The 20,893-nt window shown below is 46.4% G+C and overlaps 1 protein-coding gene across 1 annotated transcript in view; it reads left to right on the forward strand.

Annotated features, from left to right (window-relative positions):
* The first annotated feature begins 239 nt into the window (after window positions 1-239).
* Window positions 240-20,893, forward strand: part of LOC307225471 (maestro heat-like repeat family member 5) — a 37,835-nt gene continuing 17,181 nt past the window's right edge. Inside the window, exons 1-3 of the mRNA XM_079993334.1 lie at window positions 240-421; window positions 3,493-3,632; window positions 5,873-5,902. Of these exons, the coding sequence (XP_079849460.1) occupies window positions 3,537-3,632; window positions 5,873-5,902 (126 nt within the window). The 5' untranslated portion in view covers window positions 240-421; window positions 3,493-3,536. The remainder of the gene's footprint in view (window positions 422-3,492; window positions 3,633-5,872; window positions 5,903-20,893) is intronic.

Genomic DNA, 20,893 nt, shown 5'->3' on the forward strand with positions numbered 1-20,893 from the left:
GAACGCTTCTGGTTTCTTAACAAAAGTCATTTTAAACAGTTTTTTCAATTCATTATATATCATTTCCCAATAATTCCTAATCTTTTTGCATCTTGCAGGATGGCTTTTTTTCTAAAAAGAAAAAAGAAGAACAAGATCTACCCCTCATACGAGGAGGAGGCCCCTGCCCTACTGCCGGCATTGGCAAAGCCTTCAACATCAGCCACAGAGGGCAGGAGGAGAAATCAAAAGATCTACCCCTCATATGAGGACGAGGCCCCTGCCCTACTGCCGGCATTGGCAAAGCCTACCCCATCAGCGGCAGAGGCCAGACCGGCAGAGGCCAGACCCCTAGTCTTGCCAGGGCTGGTGAAGCAAGACCCAAGCCAGCAGCGGCCCTCAAAAAAGAAGAGCCTTGAGGACTCTGGGCCAGCGTTCCCAGGTGAGTAGGCAGAACCAGATCCCTCTTGGGTTCCCCTTGGCCTTAGACTTGGTGTTTACCTCTACGGATGTTGGTGATCTGACACTAACTAAAAGTGAAACAAAAGAAGTGCCATGGTCAGATCACTTCCTGGTGCAACTGGACTTCTCCGTGACCCTTCCCCTCTGCAGGGAGGTGGGACCGATTTGGATGGTCCGCCCCTGCTACTTAATGGATCCAACTGGTTTCCAGAGAGTGGTAGGGGATGTTTTATCCCAAGTTGGTGGCCTCTTGGCTGATTCCCTGGTGGCCCGTTGGAATGCGGAGTTAACCAGGGCTATTGACTGTCTGGCTCCGAAGCGCCCTCTCTGATTGCATGGAGCCTGGACAGCCCCATGGTTTTCTCCAGAGCTGAGGGCGATGAAACCATTGTTGAGATGGCTAGAGCGCTGGTGGCGGAAAACTCACTCTGAATCAGACTGGACACGGGCTAGAGCTCAACGTCGAGCCTACCAAGTGGCAATGCAGAAAACAGCAGCGGGAGACTTTTTCAGGTGGTTCACAATCTATCAGAACCACTTGCACCACCAGGGCCTGGTAGGGACCCCAAGATCTCCTGCAGTGCTTTTGCAAAGTTTTTTGCAGATAAAGTCGCTCAGATTCAGAAGGAGGTAGACTCCACCGTGGGAGCAGGGACAGGGCGGGAGAGTAGCACTGTCTAGTTCTGTCTAGTCCTGTTACATGGGATCAATTCCAATCTGTTACCTCCGAAGATGTGGACAGGCTGCTTGGACAAGTGAAACCAACCACCTGTCTCCTTGATCCTTGCCCATCCTGGCTGATAAAAACGAGCCAGGAAAGGCTGGGCGATGGGCTCTGCGGGGTAGTAAATGCTTCTCTCTGTGAGGCAGCCTTCCCAGACCCACTGAAAGAGGCGGTCATTAAACCGCTTCTTAAAAAAACTTTTTTAGACCCAGCCAATTTGGCCAACTATCGCCCAGTCTCAAATTTACCATTCTTGGGCAAGGTGGTTAAGCGGGTGGTTGCCGAACATCTCCAAGCATGCCTGGAGGATACGGACCATTTGGATCCCTTCCAATCGGGATTCAGGCCTCACCATGGGACTGAAACTGCCTTGGTCGCACTGGTTGATGATCTCCGGCGGGCTAGGGACAAAGGTGAGAGCTGTTTCCTAGTTCTGCTGGATCTCTCAGCGGCCTTTGACACCATCGACCATAACATCCTTCTGGACCATCTAGAGGGGCTGGGAGCTGGGAGCACTGTTATACGGTGTTTCCGCTCCTTTCTCCTGGGCCGTGCCCAGAAAGTGGTGTTGGGGAATGAGTGTTCAGACCCCTGGGCTCTCACGTGTGGGGTGCCTCAGGGTTCCGTCCTCTCCCCCATGCTTTTTAATATCTATATGAAGCCACTGGGAGAGATCATCAGGGGGTTTGGGCTGGGTGTTCATCAGTATGCAGATGACACCCAGCTTTACCTCGCCTTTAAATCAGAACCAGTGAAGGCGGTGAAGGTCCTGTGTGAGTGCCTGGAGGCGGTTGGAGGATGGATGGTGGCTAACAGATTGAGGTTGAATCCTGACAAGACTGAAGTCCTGTTTTGGGGGGACAGGGGGCTGGCGGGTGTGGGGGATTCCCTGGTCCTGAATGGGGTAACTGTGCCCCTGCGCAGCCTGGGAGTCACTTTGGACTCACAGCTGTCCATGGAGGCACAGGTTACTTCTGTATTCATAGCAGCTGTCTACCAACTCCACCTGGTATGCAGGATGAGACCCTCCCTGCCTGCAGACTGTCTCACCAGAGTGGTGCATGCTCTAGTTATCTCCCGCTTGGACTACTGCAACGCACTCTACGTGGGGCTACATTTGACGGTGACCCAGAAACTGCAATTAATCCAGAATGCGGCAGCTAGACTGGTGACTGGGAGCGGCCGCCGGGACCAAATAACACTGGTTCTGAGAGATCTGCATTGGCTCCCAGTACGTTTCCGAGCACAATTCAAAGTGTTAAAGCCCTAAACGTCCTCGGTCCAGTATACCTGAAGGAGCCTCTCCACCCCCATCATTCAGCCAGGACACTGAGATCCAGCACCGAGGGCCTTCTGGCGGTTCCCTCATTGCGAGAAGTAAGGTTACAGGGAACCAGACAGAGGGCCTTCTTGGTGGTGGCGCCCACCCTGTGGAATACCCTCCCTTCAGATGTGAAGGAAATAAGTAGCTATCCTATCTTTAAAAGACATCTGAAGGCAGCCCTGCTTAGGGAAGTTTTTAACATTTAACGCTGTATTGTTTTTAATACTTGATTGGGAGCCGCCCAGAGTGGCTGGGGAAACTCAGCCAGATGGGCGGAGTATAAATAATAAATTATTATTATTATGATACAAGGTCAGGGTCTCTCTTGGTTTCCTTGATGTCTGGGTGGAAGTCCCCCCCCATCCCACCCCTCCTTGTTCAGAGGCGTGTAACATGGAGCAGGGACTTCCGGGTGGCTGCCCCTGTTCTGCATTGTTGGGGGTTGGACTAGGTGACCCCACAGGTCCCTTCAGACGCTACAGTTCTATGATCCCTGTTCAGATATGGCATGCACCCGCTCATTGCAACAGGCGAGAAGCCCCCTGAGAAAGAACTTGCCGTCTTTTCTCATGTATAAGACGAGGTTTTTTACCCCCCAAATCAAGTGTCAAATTGGGGCTCCTCTTCTACAGGGGGAGTGCTGAGGGGGGACGGGCGCCTGATTGTAGCCGCCAGGAAGAGATTCCCAGCTATGATTTCTTTGCTGTGGAAAGGGCTGTTGTCAACTGGCAGACGATAGGTGACTTGGTGGTTGATGCCTGCCTGCAATTGTGCAATTTGATTAATGGCTCCCTCCCCCCCAAAAAAGCTCAACCACTCTGGGCAACCCCTCCCCAAAAAAGCTTAACAAGTCTTGGCAATCTGCCCCCGTTTTCTAAATTTTGAGTGCCCAGAAATAGGGGGCGTCTTATACATGGGGGCGTGTTATACATAGATAAACACAGTACCTTTCCCTCTCATCCGCCTCATTTACTCACCTCCCTCTCTCTCTTTCTTTCTGAAGAACTCTCTGATGAAAACTTAGAGTACTTGTTGGTGGGTAAGAAAATGCTGGGAGGAAGAACCGTCAGAGAAGCTTTGGAGATGATGGATGAAAGGGAGATTTTGGAGACCATCCTCCAACACCTCCAGCCACCTCCCCAGGTGTGTGTGATGCAGGGTGGATTTGATTGAAATCAAATCGATTTAAAGCATATTTTTACATTCTTGCTTGTATAATCTTAATATTTACAACCAGATGAAGGTTTCATTTTGGGAATAATAAATTTCCAGAGTAGTTTTTACTACTGATTTGGTTATACTGTTAGGAATGCATAGACAGATAATTATGAAATTATTGTGGGGTATAATAAGTTAACTGTGTACAGACGCTTCAGGTTACATACGGTTCAGGTTACAGACTCCACTAACCCAGAAATAGTACCTCGGGTTAAGAACTGCCATCGGCTCAGGGGCGAGAGGGGAAAAGCCGGATGGATTACAGAGAGCCCCGAAAGATCGTGGGAAGCAGCACTTCCTCAGCGGAGGAAGGAGAGGAGATGCAGGGGTCGAAGGAGGCAAGGCGGTGCCAGGACACCTTGCCTGAGCAAAGCGGGGAGGAGGGGGGTCCCCCATTACCCAAGCCTTCCTTGCGCAGTAGGTTTCCGCGCAGAGAGGGGAGGTGCAGACTGGGCCCCAAGAAATTACTCTGCTGGGGAAGGTTGAAGGGCCGCCCACTCTCAGATTCTGCCCGTGAATGAGCAAGACATGGAATAGAGGTGCTCTGCATTCTAAAGGTTTTGATCACTAAGAAGAAAGCTGGAAAACAGACTCTTGAGCCATATTTCCTGATTGCTCTCAAGCAACCAACCGGTACCTCTAACAGTGGTGCTTCATGTTAAGAACAGTTTCAGGTTAAGAACGGACCTCTGGAAAGAATTACGTTCTTAACCTGAGCTACCATTGTATATTTGGACAACTTTTCTGCTGTACCTTATTGGAAGAAAAACAACCATTTTCTTAATTAGAATTTAAACAATTTATTTAACTAAAACAATAACATTATAGCATATATATCCATGTTTGTTAACTGATGTGGTTAACTTTTTTTTTTTTAATTCTTAGAATGAATTTTAGCATATATGAAAAACTTAAAATAAATCCTTACTTCCCAGTGAATAGCCGTTGGACTATAATGCAACTTAAAAAGAAAAATATATTTCAGAAGATTTTTCCTCCAAAAGCATTTTATTTTAGAAATCCAAATTAATTTTTTAAAGAATGTGATTTAAATCAAAGAAATCCATTTTTAAAAAAGGGGGTCATTGATTTTTAGCCACCCTGGTCTGATGTTGCGCAGCGTGAACCAGGATTCCCCAACCTGGTGCCCTCTAAATGTTCTGGACCATATGCTGCCTGGGGCTGGTGGGAGCATGTAGAAGGAGAACTGCCATGAACTATCACAGGCAAAGGCAAACCCAGCCCTCCAGCTGTTTTGGGACTACAGCTCCCATCATCCCTAGCAAACAGGACCAGCGGGTCAGGGGTGATGGCATTGGAGTCCCCAAACAGCTGGAGGGCCGTGTTTGCCTCGGCCTGAACTATTGGGAGCCCAGCTTGGAGGAAGGTCCTATTTGCAGATGCAAGAGACGACTTTCTCCTGGTGGGGCTTGAAAAGAGGACCAGGCAAATTTGGGGAAGCAGAGAAGGCGACCAGTGCAGGATCTGTAGACCGGAAGAAGAACCAATCCATGAACTTGATTTGGTGGGGTGACTTGGACCCCAGGAAATGTTGCATGTTTTTTTTCTTTAACTTTTGCAACTGATCGTTCCCGATATCTGGGAACGTTTGAGAATCCGATATTGTGCAGTAAAAGTTTTTGTGACTGTATTGTGCCTGATATGGCCAATATTTCCTCTTCGCTCTCAAGAGCAGTTAATTTGCCAGGCCTGGGCATTTGGCAGAGCAGGCAAGCAAATACTTTCTGCAACAGAAAATTTAATAAATAATCATACTGGGAGTGGTATTGTCTGTTTATTATTATGGTATGTATTTTTGAGTTTTTATATTGTAAACCGCCCAGTGATCTTCGGATGAAGGGCAGTACAGAAATTTAATAAATAATAGTAATAGCCACAATGCCTAGATTCTGTTTGTTCATGGCAAGAAACAAAGTGCTTTAAATGAATGGTGTGTCTCCCAGTCCAGAGGATTTATTGAATCTTCTTTGGAGTGTTACTTTAAAAAAGAAGAAGAATTGATTGCAATAGATTTTACTCCAAATGATTTTTGCAAGAAGTCTATTTCTAGGCATGTGGGTTTTTTTTAGAGAAGACAAGTGGCAGATAGATGGCAACTGTTCTCTAGACAAGAAACATGACACTTTTCTTCATTTTATTCCCAGCAGAAGACATCCAAGCCTGGACACAACAAGGTAAGTCCTTGTCGCGAATTCCTCGCGGCACTTTTAGTGGAATGCTCAGAGTCCCAGGTTCTCTAGTGCAGTATTTATTATTGTGAGCTCAATATATATACAAATATCTACAGAAGCAGTTCATCTAATCAGACAGAGTACCTGCACCTTGAGGCAAAAGAAGACTCCACACTCATCTACGCCACTCCACCACTATTGGACAGACTTCAAATCAAATCAAAATGTTTATTCGGCTTTACGCCCATCATGAAACACAACACAACAAAACAAATCAAATAAAACAGCGGACTCGTACAAGCCACATGTAGTATAGCACAGTTTACAACTCACAAGGACAAATATCAGCCATTCATAAGAAAAGTTTAAGATTAAGATTAAATTTTTTTAAAAAATTGCACTACACTAAAATCAGTATCTGATGTCGTTATAGAAAATTCTTATAACTATCAATAATCAGCTAACATTCCATTCCGTCTCTTGTACGAGAGGACGGCTGTTAGGAATTTAGCAACCTGTAGGGTAATATAAGGATCCACATCTTGAAGAAACCAGGCAAGCTGTAGGTCTACTGGTTTGTCAGCCATTGGCTGGATTATGGAGTTTAGTATGCTAGCACGGGCTGAACTGTACAAAGGGCAGATAAACATAACATGATATAGAGATTCAGATGTTTTCATTTCACAAGCACACGTTGAAGGGACTTGGCCCTTAGTGAATCTATGTCTCAGCACGTTTGTTGGAAAGACATTAAACCTAGTTCTAATGAAGGCATATCGGTGAGACGTGGCCATAAGCGATGTTAAGTAGGACGGAGTGCGGTAGATAGGGGTTATGCCGAAATTTAACGGCAAACAGGCTCCACCACCAGCTACAAAATTTTGGTATAGCTCTGCATCATCCAGCCTTTGATTTATACACCTTTTTGCCACATTTAGATCCAGTTTGAGCAATTCAGTGGGTGAGATCTCATAGTACTGCAATTTGGCAAGGATTTTTCCTGACCACAAATTTGTGAAGTCATCTCGCCACATGCATTGAATGAGATAGTGGTTCGGGAGTTTATGCCATAGGGATATCCAATAGATCAAAACTCTCCTCCATATAACTAACTCCACTGACGGGATCTTCATTTCTAAACGAATAGCCGCGTTACTTACGCATGTTGGTAATTTTAAAAGTCGGCGTAAGAATTGGCTTTGAAGTGACTCTAATGGTGAGAGGTTTGCAAAGGCAGCCCATAAAGGTGCAGCATAGGCCATTGTGGCCATCACTTTGATGCTATACACTTTTAGGGCCGCAGGGATGAATAAGGCCCCCTCAGAGTAGAAAAAATGAAGGAGGGAGTGTGATAGGGCTTTTGTCTTGTTTTGAAGATATTCAACATGCGCTTTCCACCCTAAATTATATTGAAAATAAATTCCTAAATATTCCCTTTTAAACCGGTGACAGCCAATCACATTACTGCTGCGTCATTCTGACCCAGCACTTCCACAGAGAGTATTGGATCTGTAGCCTTATTGGAGTTCACTGATTGGGTCTGCATTGCTCCGGGACAGGAGGAAGGAAGCCAAATGACACCAAGGTTGATTCAAAGAAGAAAGAGTTTATTCTGCTCTCTGGATAGCAGAAGGTACTTGCGTGATCAAGTCCACAGCAAGTCCAAAGGAATTTTAGGTGGTTCACCGGGGAGTCCCCCGGTGTCTTCCGACACCGGTACGTTCTCCTGGTCAGTGTTATCAGCAAGCCAGATGTCTCTCCCTTTTTTTTAAATGATATTTATTAAAATTTCCAATAAAAACATACAAATACAAACAACAACAATAAAAACAAAACAAACAAAAAACAACAAGTATAATTTCAAACCTTGTTTTCTCAACCTATTTTCCCCGACTTCCTCATACCTCCCCGTTTTGTATTCTAATTTCATAATCCAATTAGCAAATCCATTCCCTTATTTCCCAAAAGTTTTTTAATTCCATTCCTTTTCTTGATCAAGATCTCTGAAAATCACATTATTTTTAAACCCTGTCAAACTAGCATTCATTAATCTTATAGTATTTATTAAGGTAGTCTTTAAATTTCTTCCAATCTTCTTCCACTGTCTCCTTCTCCTGGTCTCGGATTCTGCCCGTCATCTCTGCCAGTCCCATATAGTCTGTCATTTTCATCTGCCATTCTTCCAAAGTGGGTAAATCTGGTGTCTTCCAATACTTTGCAATAAGGATTCTTGCTGCTGTTGTGGCATACAGAAACAAAGTTCTATCCTTCTTTAACACCACATGGCTAACCATACCCAAGAGAAAGGCCTCTGGTTTCTTCAAGAAGGTATATTTAAATACCTTTTTCATTTCATTATATATCATTTCCCAGAAAGCCTTAATCCTTGGGCATGTCCACCAGAGGTGAAAGAATGAACCTTCATTTTCTTTACACTTCCAACATTTATTATCTGATAAGTGGTAAATTTTTGCAAGCTTGACTGGGGTCATGTACCACGTATAAATCATTTTCATAATATTTTCTCTCAAGGCGTTACACGCCGTGAATTTCATACCGGTGGTCCACAACTTTTCCCAGTCAGCAAACATAATATTGTGTCCAATATCTTGCGCCCACTTAATCATAGCTGATTTAACCGTTTCATCCTGCGTGTTCCATTTCAGCAGCAAGTTATACATTTTTGACAAATTCTTAGTATTAGATTCTAACAGTTCTGTTTCCAATTTTGACTTTTCCACCTGGAAACCAATTTTCCTATCCAGCTTATACACCTCCATTATTTGATAATAGTGAAGCCAATCTCGCACTTTGTCTTTTAGATTCTCAAAACTCTGCAATTTCCACTTATTGCCCTCCTGTTCTAGAATTTCACAATATTTTGACCATTTAGACTCCATATTAAGTTTTTTCAATGCCTTTGCCTCCATTGGTGACAACCACCTTGGAGTTTTATTCTCCAACAAATCTTTATATTTAATCCAAACATTATACAATGCTTTCCTGACAATATGGTTTTTAAAGCCTTTATGAACCTTAACCTTGTCATACCACAAATATGCATGCCACCCAAAAAAGTTATTAAAACCTTCCAAATCTAAGATATCTGTGTTCTCAAGAAGCAGCCAATCCTTCAACCAGCAGAAAGATGCTGATTCATAGTAACATTCTAGGCAATACATTCATCTTGATAGCTGTGATTCGACCAGACAAGGAAAGCTTCAAGTTTGACCAAATTTCTAGATCTTTTTTCACTTGATTCCAACATTTCTCATAATTATCTTTAAATAGATTCATGTTTTTAGCTGTCATATTAATCCCCAAATATTTTACACTCTTAACCACAGTTAAACCTGTTTCATTCTGAAACCTCTCCTTCTCCCCTGCTGTTAAGTTTTTCTCTAATACCTTAGTCTTTGATTTGTTTAATTTAAATCCTGCCACTTGACCAAACTCTTGAATTAATTCCAAAACCCTTTTGGTGCTAGATTCTGGCTCTTGTAATGTAAGTACCAAGTCATCTGCAAATGCTCTCAATTTATATTGTCTCGCTCCGACCTGAACCCCTTTAACCAGCTGGTCTTTTCTTATCATGTTCAGCAAAACCTCCAGGACCGAGATAAAAAGTAGTGGGGAAATTGGGCACCCCTGATGTGTCCCTTTTTCTATCTTAAATTCTTCTGTAACTACATTATTTACAATTAACTTTGCTTTTTGTTCAGAATATATTGCGCCTATACCGTTTTCAAAACCTTGGCCTACCCCCATCCCATGGAGATTCTTCTTCAAAAAGGTCCAGGAAATATTGTCAAAGGCTTTCTCCGCATCCACAAATATCAGAACAGCTTTTGTGTTTATGTTAACTTCTAGCATTTCCAAAATGTCTATTATATTCCTTACATTGTCTGATAGATGCCTTCTCGGGAGAAAGCCCGATTGGTCCCTATGAATCTCCCCCATCAAAACTTTTTTTAGTCTCTTAGCTAAAATATCAGCAAAAATTTTATAATCCACATTTAGTAAGGAAATTGGGCGGTAGTTTTTAAGTTGAGTCTTTTCAGTCTCTGTCTTCGGTATAAGCGTGATATAAGCCTCTTTCCACGTTTCAGGTGCTTCTTTCCCCTCAAGAATTTCGTTGCAGACTTCCTTCAAAGGTTGTATTAGCCATTCTTTTAAAGTCTTATAATATTTGGAAGTCAGTCCATCAGGCCCCGGAGATTTGCCCAGTTGCATGTTTTGAATGGCACCTTCTATTTCTTGTTCAGTTATTTTCTGATTCAAAATTACTTTGCCTTCACTTGAAATTTCCTTCATCCCATTTTTCTCCAAAAATTGTTCTATGTCGGTGTCTTTTTGTGGCCCTTGTGCATATAATTGTTTAAAATATCTCTGGAAGCAGCTTCTAATTTCAATTGGATTGTTGATGTTCTTTCCATCCACTTCTAAATTTGTCACTGTATTTAGTTTCTGTCTCTTCTTCAATTACCAAGCCAAAAATTTCCCACATTTGTCTGCTGATTCAAACGTTTTCTGTCTCATTTGTTTAATTTTCCATTCTATTTCTTGGTTCATCAGTTCCATATACTGAATTTGATATAATTTAATTTCTCTCAAGATCTCCTGAGACTTTGGTTTTGATCTTAATTTCTTTTCTCCTTCTTTAATTTTTTCCAAAATTTTATCCTTTTTCTCATTTTGGCTTTTCTTTTTTATTGCATTTTGTTGTATCAAGAAACCTCTCATAACCGCTTTGCTTGCGTCCCAGATTACTCTTTTTTCCACATTGGTCCTCATGTTAATCTCAAAGTAGTCTTTTAATGTTTTTTGGGCCTTTTTGCAGAATTCTTTGTCTCTGAATAATGTGTCATTCATCCTCCATCTGAAAGTGTCGGCTGTTGTTTGGTTCATCTCCATCTTCACGGCGTTATGGTTGGAGCAAGTTTTTGGGCAGATTTCCACTTTTTTTTATCTTTGATGCCAGTCCTCTAGTAACCCATATTTGGTCAATTCTAGTCCAGGTCATTTTGGCTTCAGAAAAAAAGGTTCCTTCTCTTTCAAGAGGATATTTTATTCTCCAAATATCCACCAAGTCCATATTGTCAGTCATTTCAAAAAAGGTTTTTGGCAGTCTTCCATCTTTAGAGATCACTTGTCTTTGTGCTTTATCCATGTTTGTAGAAACTACTCCATTCATATCTCCCATCAAGATTACATTAGTGTCCAAATGATCCAACAGAATCTCATGCAACTTCTTAAAAAATTCAGATTTACCTTCATTCGGTGCATAAATTCCTAAAATCAAAAATTTCTGTCCTTGAACTTGAATTTCAATTGCCAGATATCTTCCTTGTTCATCTTTAAATATTTGTTTCGGCATCAATCTATCCTTTGCATATATGACCACTCCTCTTTTTTTCACTCTGTCTGATGAAATAAATTCCTGTCCTAATTTTTTATTAATAAGTAATTTCTGTGTTTTCTTGTCACATGTGTCTCTTGCAAACAAATCAAGTCCAATTGTTGTTTCTGTAAAATATGAAAGACGTTCTTCCTCTTCCGAGGAATGTTCAAGCCATTGCAATTCCAACTCAATAGTCGCAAGGCCATGATGGGGTTATTTACTTATTCCTCCTACTGCTCCCAATCGTTGCTCTTCATCCGTTGGTGGCTGTAGTCCAAACGATAGATTTGCTAAGTCCAGTATTCCTTTTCCTAATAGTGTTGCTTCCTCTCCAATTTCCCCTTCCTTCACCAGGTATTCTTCGTGGTCTCTCAAGAATTTGTCTTTATCGCTCAATGTCTTTATTTTGATTTTCTTTCCTCTGTATTTGAAAGATAGGCCTTGGGGGAATTCCCACCTAAAGAAGATTCTGCTTTTTTTCAGTAATAAAACCATGTCTTTGTAATCCCCTCTTGCATCTAAGATGGGCTTCGGAATATCTTTAAAAATCTCCACGAAGGAATCCTCAATTTGCAGTGTATTTTGATAGTGCAGATTTAAAATTTTATCTCTTTCCTCCTTTGATCCCAAAGTAATCAAGCAGTCTCTTGCCTTATTCTTTTTTTTTTTGTCTTATTCCAAGTCTGAATGCACTCACGATCTTGACCTCCTCCCCCTGCAGGCCCTCTTGCCAAAATTCAGAAAATTCTTTTGTAAGAAAGTCCACCAGATTGTCCTGTTCACTTTCCGGCACAAGTCTCAATCTTGGCCACTTTCCGGCACAAGTCTCAATCTTGGCCACTTGGCCGACTTGGCCACAGTGATCCATGCGACGGTCATCTCCAGGCTTGACTACTGTAATTCGCTCTATGCGGGGCTGCCCTTGAAGCTGTCCCAGAAACTCCAGCGGGTACAGAATGCTGCAGCGAGGCTCCTCACGGGGTCTCTGCCATGGGAGCATATTCACCCAGTGCTTTTCAAGCTGCACTGGCTCCCGGTGGAGTACAGGGTCAGATTTAAGGTGCTGCTTTTGACCTTTAAAGCCCTTCACGGCCTAGGACCCTCGTACCTACGGGACCGCCTCTCCCGGTATGCCCCACGGAGAGCCTCAAGGTCCATAAATAGCAACACCCTAGTGGTCCCGGGCCCTAAGGAAGTTAGATTGGCTTCAACCAGAGCCAGGGCCTTTTCAACTCTGGTGGAACGCTCTGCCTCATGAGACCAGGGCCCTGCAGGATCTGATTTCTTTCCACAGGGCCTGTAAGACAGAGTTGTTCCGCCTGGCCTTTGGCTTGGAGCCAATTTGATTCCCTCCCTCCCTCCCCCCCTCTCTCTTTTCTTTTCCTTCTCCTCCTGCGATGAGGCTACATTTTAATATTTTAATGTTCCATTATTTTAATGCTGCATTTTATTTTTGTTTTTAAGTTGTAATCATTCTTCTTGTTTTTATTATTGTTTGTAAGCTGCTCTGAGCCCGGCCTTGGCTGGGGAGGGCGGGGTATAAATAAAAAATTATTATTATTATTATTATTAAGTTGCGATCCCTCCTTTGCAGATCTATCATAGCAAAAGATAAGTCATGGTCCATCAGTTTCTTTTCAACCAGTGGTATTTTTCCCTGCGTTTCAGTTGCAATCTCCTTTGCCTCCTTGGCAATCTTTCGAGTAGTGGCTGATTCTTCTAAAAGTCTCCCAATATTCTGGGCATTAGCATTAACTTGTGTTCCCAGTTCTTTTAAACTAGAAGTGTTCAAGTCAAGTTTTTTTGGGATCTCAGCTACTTGTTTGCTTGTGTCAGTTCCTTGTCTCGTTAGAAGTTCCAAAGATTCATTTATTTTTCCAAGAGCTTTAGTCAAAGCATCTTCTGCAGACATAGTTTTGGATTTTATTTGCGAGGCCGCAGCTGCTCCTGTCACTGAGGCCCTTCTTTGTTGTGTAGTACTGTAGGTTTTGCCGGATCTGAGGTTTTTCTCCTGAGCCAGCTCTATCTTTCCTTTACCATCTGCCATGCCACTATCATGCCAGGCCAAGGTCAGTCTCACACTCCCGGGTTTGTTTTTGCTAGTAAATTTCCAGTGGCTCAGCTTCTAGTTGCTTAGTTGTTTCCCACAAGGTAACAAAGTCTCCTCTAGAGGGGGGAATTCCCAGCCTGGTTTCACAGTTTTTATAAGAGATATATTGTCTCAAGATTCCCCCCATCTTTCATAAAGGAAGAAAAAATCCCCAGTTCCAACTCTTTTTCTAAATAGTTGCAAATATGTAGCAGTCTAAATAGAAGTCCTCAAAACTGTATCTTTCAAAGTTATTTTCTTTTTTTTTTATATAAAATTTTTATTGAGTTTTCACATTTTAAACACAGACACACACACATACAAAGACAACACATATAAAGTTTCATATCCTTACTTTCCTAACCCCAGTTCTTGACCTCCCCCCACCCCCCTTCATACATCCTAATTCAATTAAATTAGCTCAGCAAGTTCATATCTCTCATCCTTTACATATTATTATTATATATATATGTTTTTAAAGAAATACTTAATTCTTATTACTTGGCCAGATTTTACTTATCCAATTTTCTTATAAATATTAAATCCTTTTCTAAGGTCGACTCAAATTCCTTCCACGAATCTCCCTTTTATCCTAAACATAGGTCATAATAATCAAACACAAAGGTCATAAACATTTTTTTTTAAATTCTTTCCCCCCCCCGCCCCGGTTTCTGTCCCTTCCCAATGTCCCCATGTCCACAAAAACAGTTTTTAGCCTGGATTCCTCACATCTGAGGCCTTTAAATCTCTGTCAGTCTCTCTCTGCCGATTTTGTTGGTAGCCCTCTTTGTTGGTCCTCGGGTCTCGAAGGAGTTCTAGCTCAGTCTCATCAGATTTTCTTCCATCCAAAGTACTTGGTACCGGCTGCTGCGAAAGGTCAGCTAATCTTCCATACTCAAAGAGGAAGCCCCAATCATATTTCTTGTTTCTTTTAAATTCAAATGTTCCAAGTGTTCCAGGGGCTTCCTCCCTCCTCTTTCGTATCTTTCGCAGATTTGTAATCCAAAGGTCTTCTTCTTTATGTTCTGACAATGTAGGCTTCTGGTTGGTACTCTCCATCTGTACTGGCCCTTGTTCCCTCTCCTCCTGTTCCGAAGTTATCTCTTCTAATTCAGCTGCAGATTTTTTCCCGGTCAAGTCCATTGTGCATTCAGCAGAGTCACCCATCTTAGAGTTCAAGGTTATAAGTTGTTCACTCATAGCCGTAGTCTGCTCCTGCAACTTTCCCACGAGAAAAAACATTCTTTCTATCTCTGCCTGTAGTTTTCCATCTGCAGCCATTGTAGTGTTTCAATGTTTCCCCTAGGGGGATTCTGGTTACTTAATAGTCTTTTCCCAACAGTCCGTTACTTTGTTATTTCACTACTTTGTTCCCAACCACTTTAATTCAAATATAACAAATTTAGTCCAGAAAGGTGTTAAATAATAAATTTTTTAACTTTCACTGCCCGTTTGACAGCTCCTTTGACAGCTGTCAAACTCCTTGTTCCTTTTTCTCCAGCTCACATACAGGACACTCCCGGGTCTGGGGGAGGGGGGTTTAGACAAAAGCTTCTAAAATTCCACTCTTGCTCTCCAGCACAAATCTTCTTCTGTCAAATTCATGAAAATATTATCTTTTAAAAAACACCAAAAAGAAAAAACTCTCCACCTTAGTTCTCCGATCCTTGCTTTAAATCTTCTGTAAGCAGGGGGGTGCGGACTTCCCTTTAACACATCCCCCGGTCGTATAAAATTCAAGGGTAGAAATTTTAAAGTCCAAATTCCATTCTACTCACGGATTAATTAAAGTCCGAATTTCAGGGAAGAAAGTCAGCGGTCTCCGGCCATGGCTCGCGGCTTCGCTCCACTGCAGTAGCGGTCCACTCACAGCACCACGCCGCTCCCCGTACCCTCTCCGCAGCCTTTAAAAAGGCTCTTCGTGGGTCGGGGGGGCGCTTTAGGTGCCCACCGAGTCACCAAGTCCGCAGGCTTCAGCGCCTGCGGTTTCTGAGGGTCCCCGCGTCGCCGTCGCGGTAGAACCCTTCTCCAGTGGAGCCGATTCCCTCCGGAGCTCGGAGGGAATCCGCCATTAACCAGATCGCGCTATTTTCAGGCTCACTCTTTTGACAGTTCAGAGTTCTTTTTCCTTACTTACAAAGCAGTCCGTCTCCAGGATACAAAAGACAGTGGGTAGAATTCAATCCTCTCCTTTCATGCAGGATATTTAATTCAGTAACAGTTCTCCCCCCCCCGCCCCTGCCAGCTAAGTGGGGGGGGGTTTAAATCTTATTTTTGAACAATGGATTTGTTATTCCAAATACAATCTTCAAAGGTTTCAGCTTAATAGTCTCTTTGCTTTCTTCTATCTACAACGTGGGAAGACAGACTTCCTTTTTATGCCTTTCGCGTGACGGTAAATCTTTTAAAAATTTAGAGTCCAATTTAAGCCTTTATTCCTACTCACGAGTAGATGCTTTCAGTTCCAATTTGCCGGAAGAAATCAGCGCTCTCCGATAATGGCGATGCGGCTTCGCTCCACGGACTGGGTAGCGGCTCTCAGCACCACGTTCTCCCCGACACCGTTCCGGAGCCTTTAAAAAGTCTCTTTGGCAGTTCGGGGGGGGTCGCCAAGGTACCCGCCGAGCCTCCTTGTTTACAGGCTTCTCCACCTGTAATTTTTAAGGGTCCCCGCTTCGCCGTAGCGGCAGGACCCGAACCCGCAGAGCAGGCTTCTCCCGGAGCTCCGGGAGAAGTCCGCCATTAATCGCTGGCGCCAACCGGAAGTCCAGCAAGCCAGATGTCTCTCGCACATGGACAGCTTGAGCGCATCTGTCAGAGCTGCCTCCAGGTCCCAGCTCACAGAGGACCAACGCTAGGCTGTAGTTATGTACAAAAGTCTTTATTGAGATTCACTTTCCATTTTAAAGCCGCAGCGTGCAGCTCTACGTCCCGACCTTAGACCGGCGAAGTCCCGTCTGAGTCTCCTCCCCTTCCACACCAGTTTAAGACCCTCGCCTTGCTCCACCTCTTCCTAAGTTCCTTTCTCCTCTGGGCCCTCCTGCCCGCTAGGGTCTCATCTTTCCTGGACTCCTCTGACGCTGACCCTGACGATTCTTGCCCCTCCTTCCGGCGGGCTTTAGGACCTGGTTCCCTATCCGGGCTACCTTCTGTGCCGCTCGCCTGTACCTTTGAACTTGGCGCGCGCGCCCGCCTGCAACTTTCCTCTTGACCGTTAACTCGCTCTCCGATGGAGGCGTGGTCAACCCTGACTCATCTTCTCTCGCTGGTGGTGCATATGTGGGCTCTGACACCTGGAACTCCTCCCCCCCACTGCGCTCTGCTGGGGAAGCTGGTCCTGATTTCCAACTGCTGCTCTGGGAGTCCCCGCTGGCCCCTTGCTTCTGGGGTGTCCCCGCTTGGCTCGCCCCTTGCCCTGCCCATCGGCGCCCCCTTCTGTGAATCTTCCGATTCGCTGGAGAGGCTCATGGAATCTCTCGGGCTGCTGTCATATTCTCCTACGCTGCCCTCGGATTGCTCCCCCTCGCTCTCCATCTCTTCTCCTCCCTGCGCTCCCGCTGAGTCCCTGACATCCATCCCCCCCTCGAAGCCCCCCTTCCCCCCTCCCTCTCTTCTGGCGTGGGTTCCGGGTGCTCCAATGCTGTGGGGGTGCATGCCGGATACTGGTCTTTCCCCCTGGCATGCTGCCAGTCCATGACGGGTACATCGACGTCGCTCTCCTCCGCTTCCATCTCGTTGCCGGCGTGCTCGAACCAAGGATCCTCCCCCAACCCGTCCATGCCCCCTTGTTCCCCCATTTCCTCTGGGGAGTCTGCATACCAGGGCCCTCTGAGCAGTCCCCTCCTCGGGTTGAGTGTCCCACCAATAAGAGCGTTCCGCACCCAAGTCTGAGACCGACCCCTCCGGCGAGGTAGTCTCTGGAACCGTCTCCTCAGCCGAGGAGAACCCCTGAAACGTACTGGCTGAGAGTGTGGGGGTGAAAAGATATTCGTCAAAATAATCCTCCGGCATGGGCCTGTGTGGGAAGAGTGCGTGGAACTCGTCTTTGAGGTAGTGCTCCTCCACCGCATAGTACGGCACCCAGCTGTTGGCGCTGGCCGGGGCACCTTCCCTTGCGATGAGATATTCGACCCCCTCTTCCCCCCATCTCGAGTCCAAAATCTCCGTCACCTCGTTGAGTGGCCCCGCCCTCGGCGACCCCCCTGTCCTGGGTGCGTCACTAAGCGGACTGGGAGCCGTCCCTGGCTCCTGAAACCTGTGAGGTGCCTTGTAGGGCGTTAGCACCGATCTATGAAAGACCGGGTGCATTCTGGAACCCTCCGGTAGTGTCAAACGGAAAGCCACTGGGTTGATCTGTGCCTCGACTAGGTAAGGGCCCAGCTGCTTGTGTCCTAGCTTCTTCTTAGCTAAGGATCTGGCCGGCACTGCCTGGGCCGCTAACCAGATCCAGTCCCCTACCTGTATGTCCTCCCCCACTCTTCTGTGTTTGTCTGCTTGCACCTTGTACGCGTGTTTTGCTAGGTCTAACTGCCTACGGAGCTGTTCATGGACCTCCTGTAACTCCTCTGCCAATGCCTCTGCTCCCTGCGGCTCCCCCTCCCCCTCTTTCTCTAAGCCCGGGAAGGTCCTGGGATGTTGCCCGTTGTTGGCGAAAAACGGTGTCACCCCCGTGGACATGTGTTGTGTGTTGTTGTAGGCAAACTTGGCCAGGGGAAGGTAGTCCACCCAGGTCGAGGGCTGCTGGTTAGCGTAGCATCACAGGTACTGCTGCATGATGGCGTTGACCCTCTCCGCTTGTCCGTTGGTCTGCGGGTGTCTTGCCGACGCTAGGTTGACCTTGACGTTCAGGATTCCCATCAGCTTCTGCCAGAAACTCGAGATGAACTGGCGCCCCCGGTCGGACAGGATAGACCGTGGCAGGCCGTGCACCTTGAACACGTGGTCTATGAACAGCTTGGCCGTCTGTTCCGCTGTGGCCACCTTCGCGCAAGGAATGAAGTGCGCCATCTTGGTGAACATGTCGACTACCACGAGTACTGCTGTTTTGCCCCTCGAGCTGGGCAGGTCAGTGACAAAGTCCAAGGCCACCCTCTCCCACGGTTGGGACGGGGTCTGTAGCGGTTCTAACAGTCCCGCCGGCGGTCTGTGTACTGGTTTGGCCCTTTGGCATGTGTCGCACCTCGTGACGTAATCCGCGACTTCTCCCCGCATCTTGGGCCACCAAAAGTCTCTGGCTACTAATTCCACCGTCTTTTCCTTGCCGAAATGTCCGGCGCTGGGTGCGTCGTGTAGCTGTTGCAGTACTGTCGCGCGGAGTTCATCTCCCGGTACGTAGATGGCCACCTTGCGGAGGAGCAGTCCGTCGCGTATCTGGAACTCGTCGTCCTTTGCCGTGCCGCTGCGCACCTCCTCCATCTTGGAGCGCGCGAAGGAATCTGTTCGCAGCTCGCGTCGTATCGCTTCCAGGTCTACGGTGGCTGAAGCGCATGCCCACGCCTTGGGTGCGAAAATGTGTTTGGCCGCTACCGGTGCTGCTTCCTCCAGATACTGCGGCTTCCGGGATAGCGCATCAGCCATGATGTTGTTGTCTCCGCGGATATATTCTATCCTGAAGTCGAAATCCGCAAAGAACTCCGCCCAGCGGATGTGTCTCTGGTTCAGGAACCGCGCCGTGCGCCAGTACTCCAGGTTCTTATGGTCCGTGCGAACTTGCACCGTGTGTTTGGCTCCGATGAGGAAGTGCCGCCACGACTTGAATGCTGCATGAATGGCCAGCAACTCTCTGTCCCAGATGGTGTAGTTCTGCTCCGACTTGCTGAGTTTCCTGGAGTAGAAAGCACACGGCCTCCAATCCCCTTGCGGGTCTTGCTGCAACAGGACTGCCCCCACGGCTCTGTCGGAGGCATCCGTCTCCACCCTCATGGGTTTGCTGGGGTTCACATGCAGCAGTTGTTCCTCGGAAGCGAAAAGACGCTTGAGTTTCTGAAAAGACTGCTCCGCCTGCTCCGTCCAGATGAACTTCTTCTTCTTGGAGCTGAGGGTGTCCGTGATGGCCGCCGTCTGCATAGCGAAACCCTTGATGAACTTGCGATAAAAGTTAGCAAAGCCGACAAACCTCTGGACCTCCTTCCGATTGCGCGGGCTCTTCCAGTCCAGTACTGATCGTACCTTGGCGCTGTCCATGGCGATTCCCTTGTCGGACAGCTTGTAGCCCAGGAAATCCACCTCCGTCATGTCGAACTGGCATTTCTCCAGTTTGGCGTAAAGCCTGTGCTCCCGTAGTCTTTGCAGGACTTCCTTGACATCTCTCTCGTGAGCCTCCTGCGATTCCGAGAAGATCAGAATGTCATCCAGGAAGCAGACGCACTTCTTGTAGAGGAGCCCCGCTAAGACGTGATGCATGAAGGCTTGGAAGCAGTGGGAGCCATTTTGTAAACCGAAGGGCATAACCCTATACTCATAGGTGCCCAAGGGCGTGAACATGGCCGTCTTCCACTCGTCGCCCTCCCGCATGCGTATAAGATTGTACGCCCCTCGTAGATCCAGCTTGGTGAAGATGCGTCCCTTCCTCACCGTCGCGAGCAAGTCGTTGATCTTGGGCATCGGGAAAGCCGTGGGCTTGGTTTTCGAGTTTAAAATTCTGAAATCAACTACCAGCCTCTTTTGGGCGTGTCTTTTTTCTTCACAAAGAACACAGGACTGCCCCCCACTGCTTTGGATTCTCGGATGAATCCCCGCTTCAAATTGTGATCTATGAACTCCCTGAGCTCTTGCAGTTCGTCTTCAGACATGGAGTACAGTTTTCCGGTCGGCAGCGTTGCCCCCGGCAGGAGGTCAATCTTGCAGTCGTAGGGTCTGTGGGGAGGCAGCTTGTCCGCTTCCTTCTCGCAGAAGACCTCCAAAAACGCCTTGTACTTGTCGGGTACCGCTTGCAGCATGCCCAGTTGTAGCTGTGGGTCATCCTCTTGCCCCTCGTCCTCCTGGTTAGTCATGATGCAATGTTCTGCGCAATAGGAGGAGCAGAAGGTCAATTTACGCTGGTACCATGCCAATGCCGGGCTGTGCCTGTCCAACCAGCTCATGCCCAACACTATGGGCGTGTCTGACAGGTGGGTGACGTTGAAGCTGATGACTTCACGGTGATTTCCAATGCGCATCACCATTGGCGGCGTTTGCTGTACCACCTGTCCCCCCAGCAATTCCCTTCCATCGACTGTCACTACTTTCAGGGGCATCGCGGCAGGCAGGAGCGCTATGCTATGTTGCTTGATGAAATCCACTCCTATAAAGTCTGCATTGCTACCAGAGTCAATGGTAATAGGCACTTCCATGGTGAGCCCATTGGGAAGCTGGAGTGTTGCGGTGAGCTGCACCACTGGTTTGGGCGGGAGGGGGTCTGTGGGCTGTAAGATTCCTGGGGACTGCTTCACTGATTCGTCTGGCTGGGCCCCAGCGGCTCTGCTTCCAGCCAGACTTCGTCGTTTCCCTGCTGCGGTTCCCTCTG

Source organism: Podarcis cretensis, assembly GCF_951804945.1.
Source record: "Podarcis cretensis genome assembly, chromosome: 10".
NCBI lineage: Eukaryota > Metazoa > Chordata > Lepidosauria > Squamata > Lacertidae > Podarcis > Podarcis cretensis.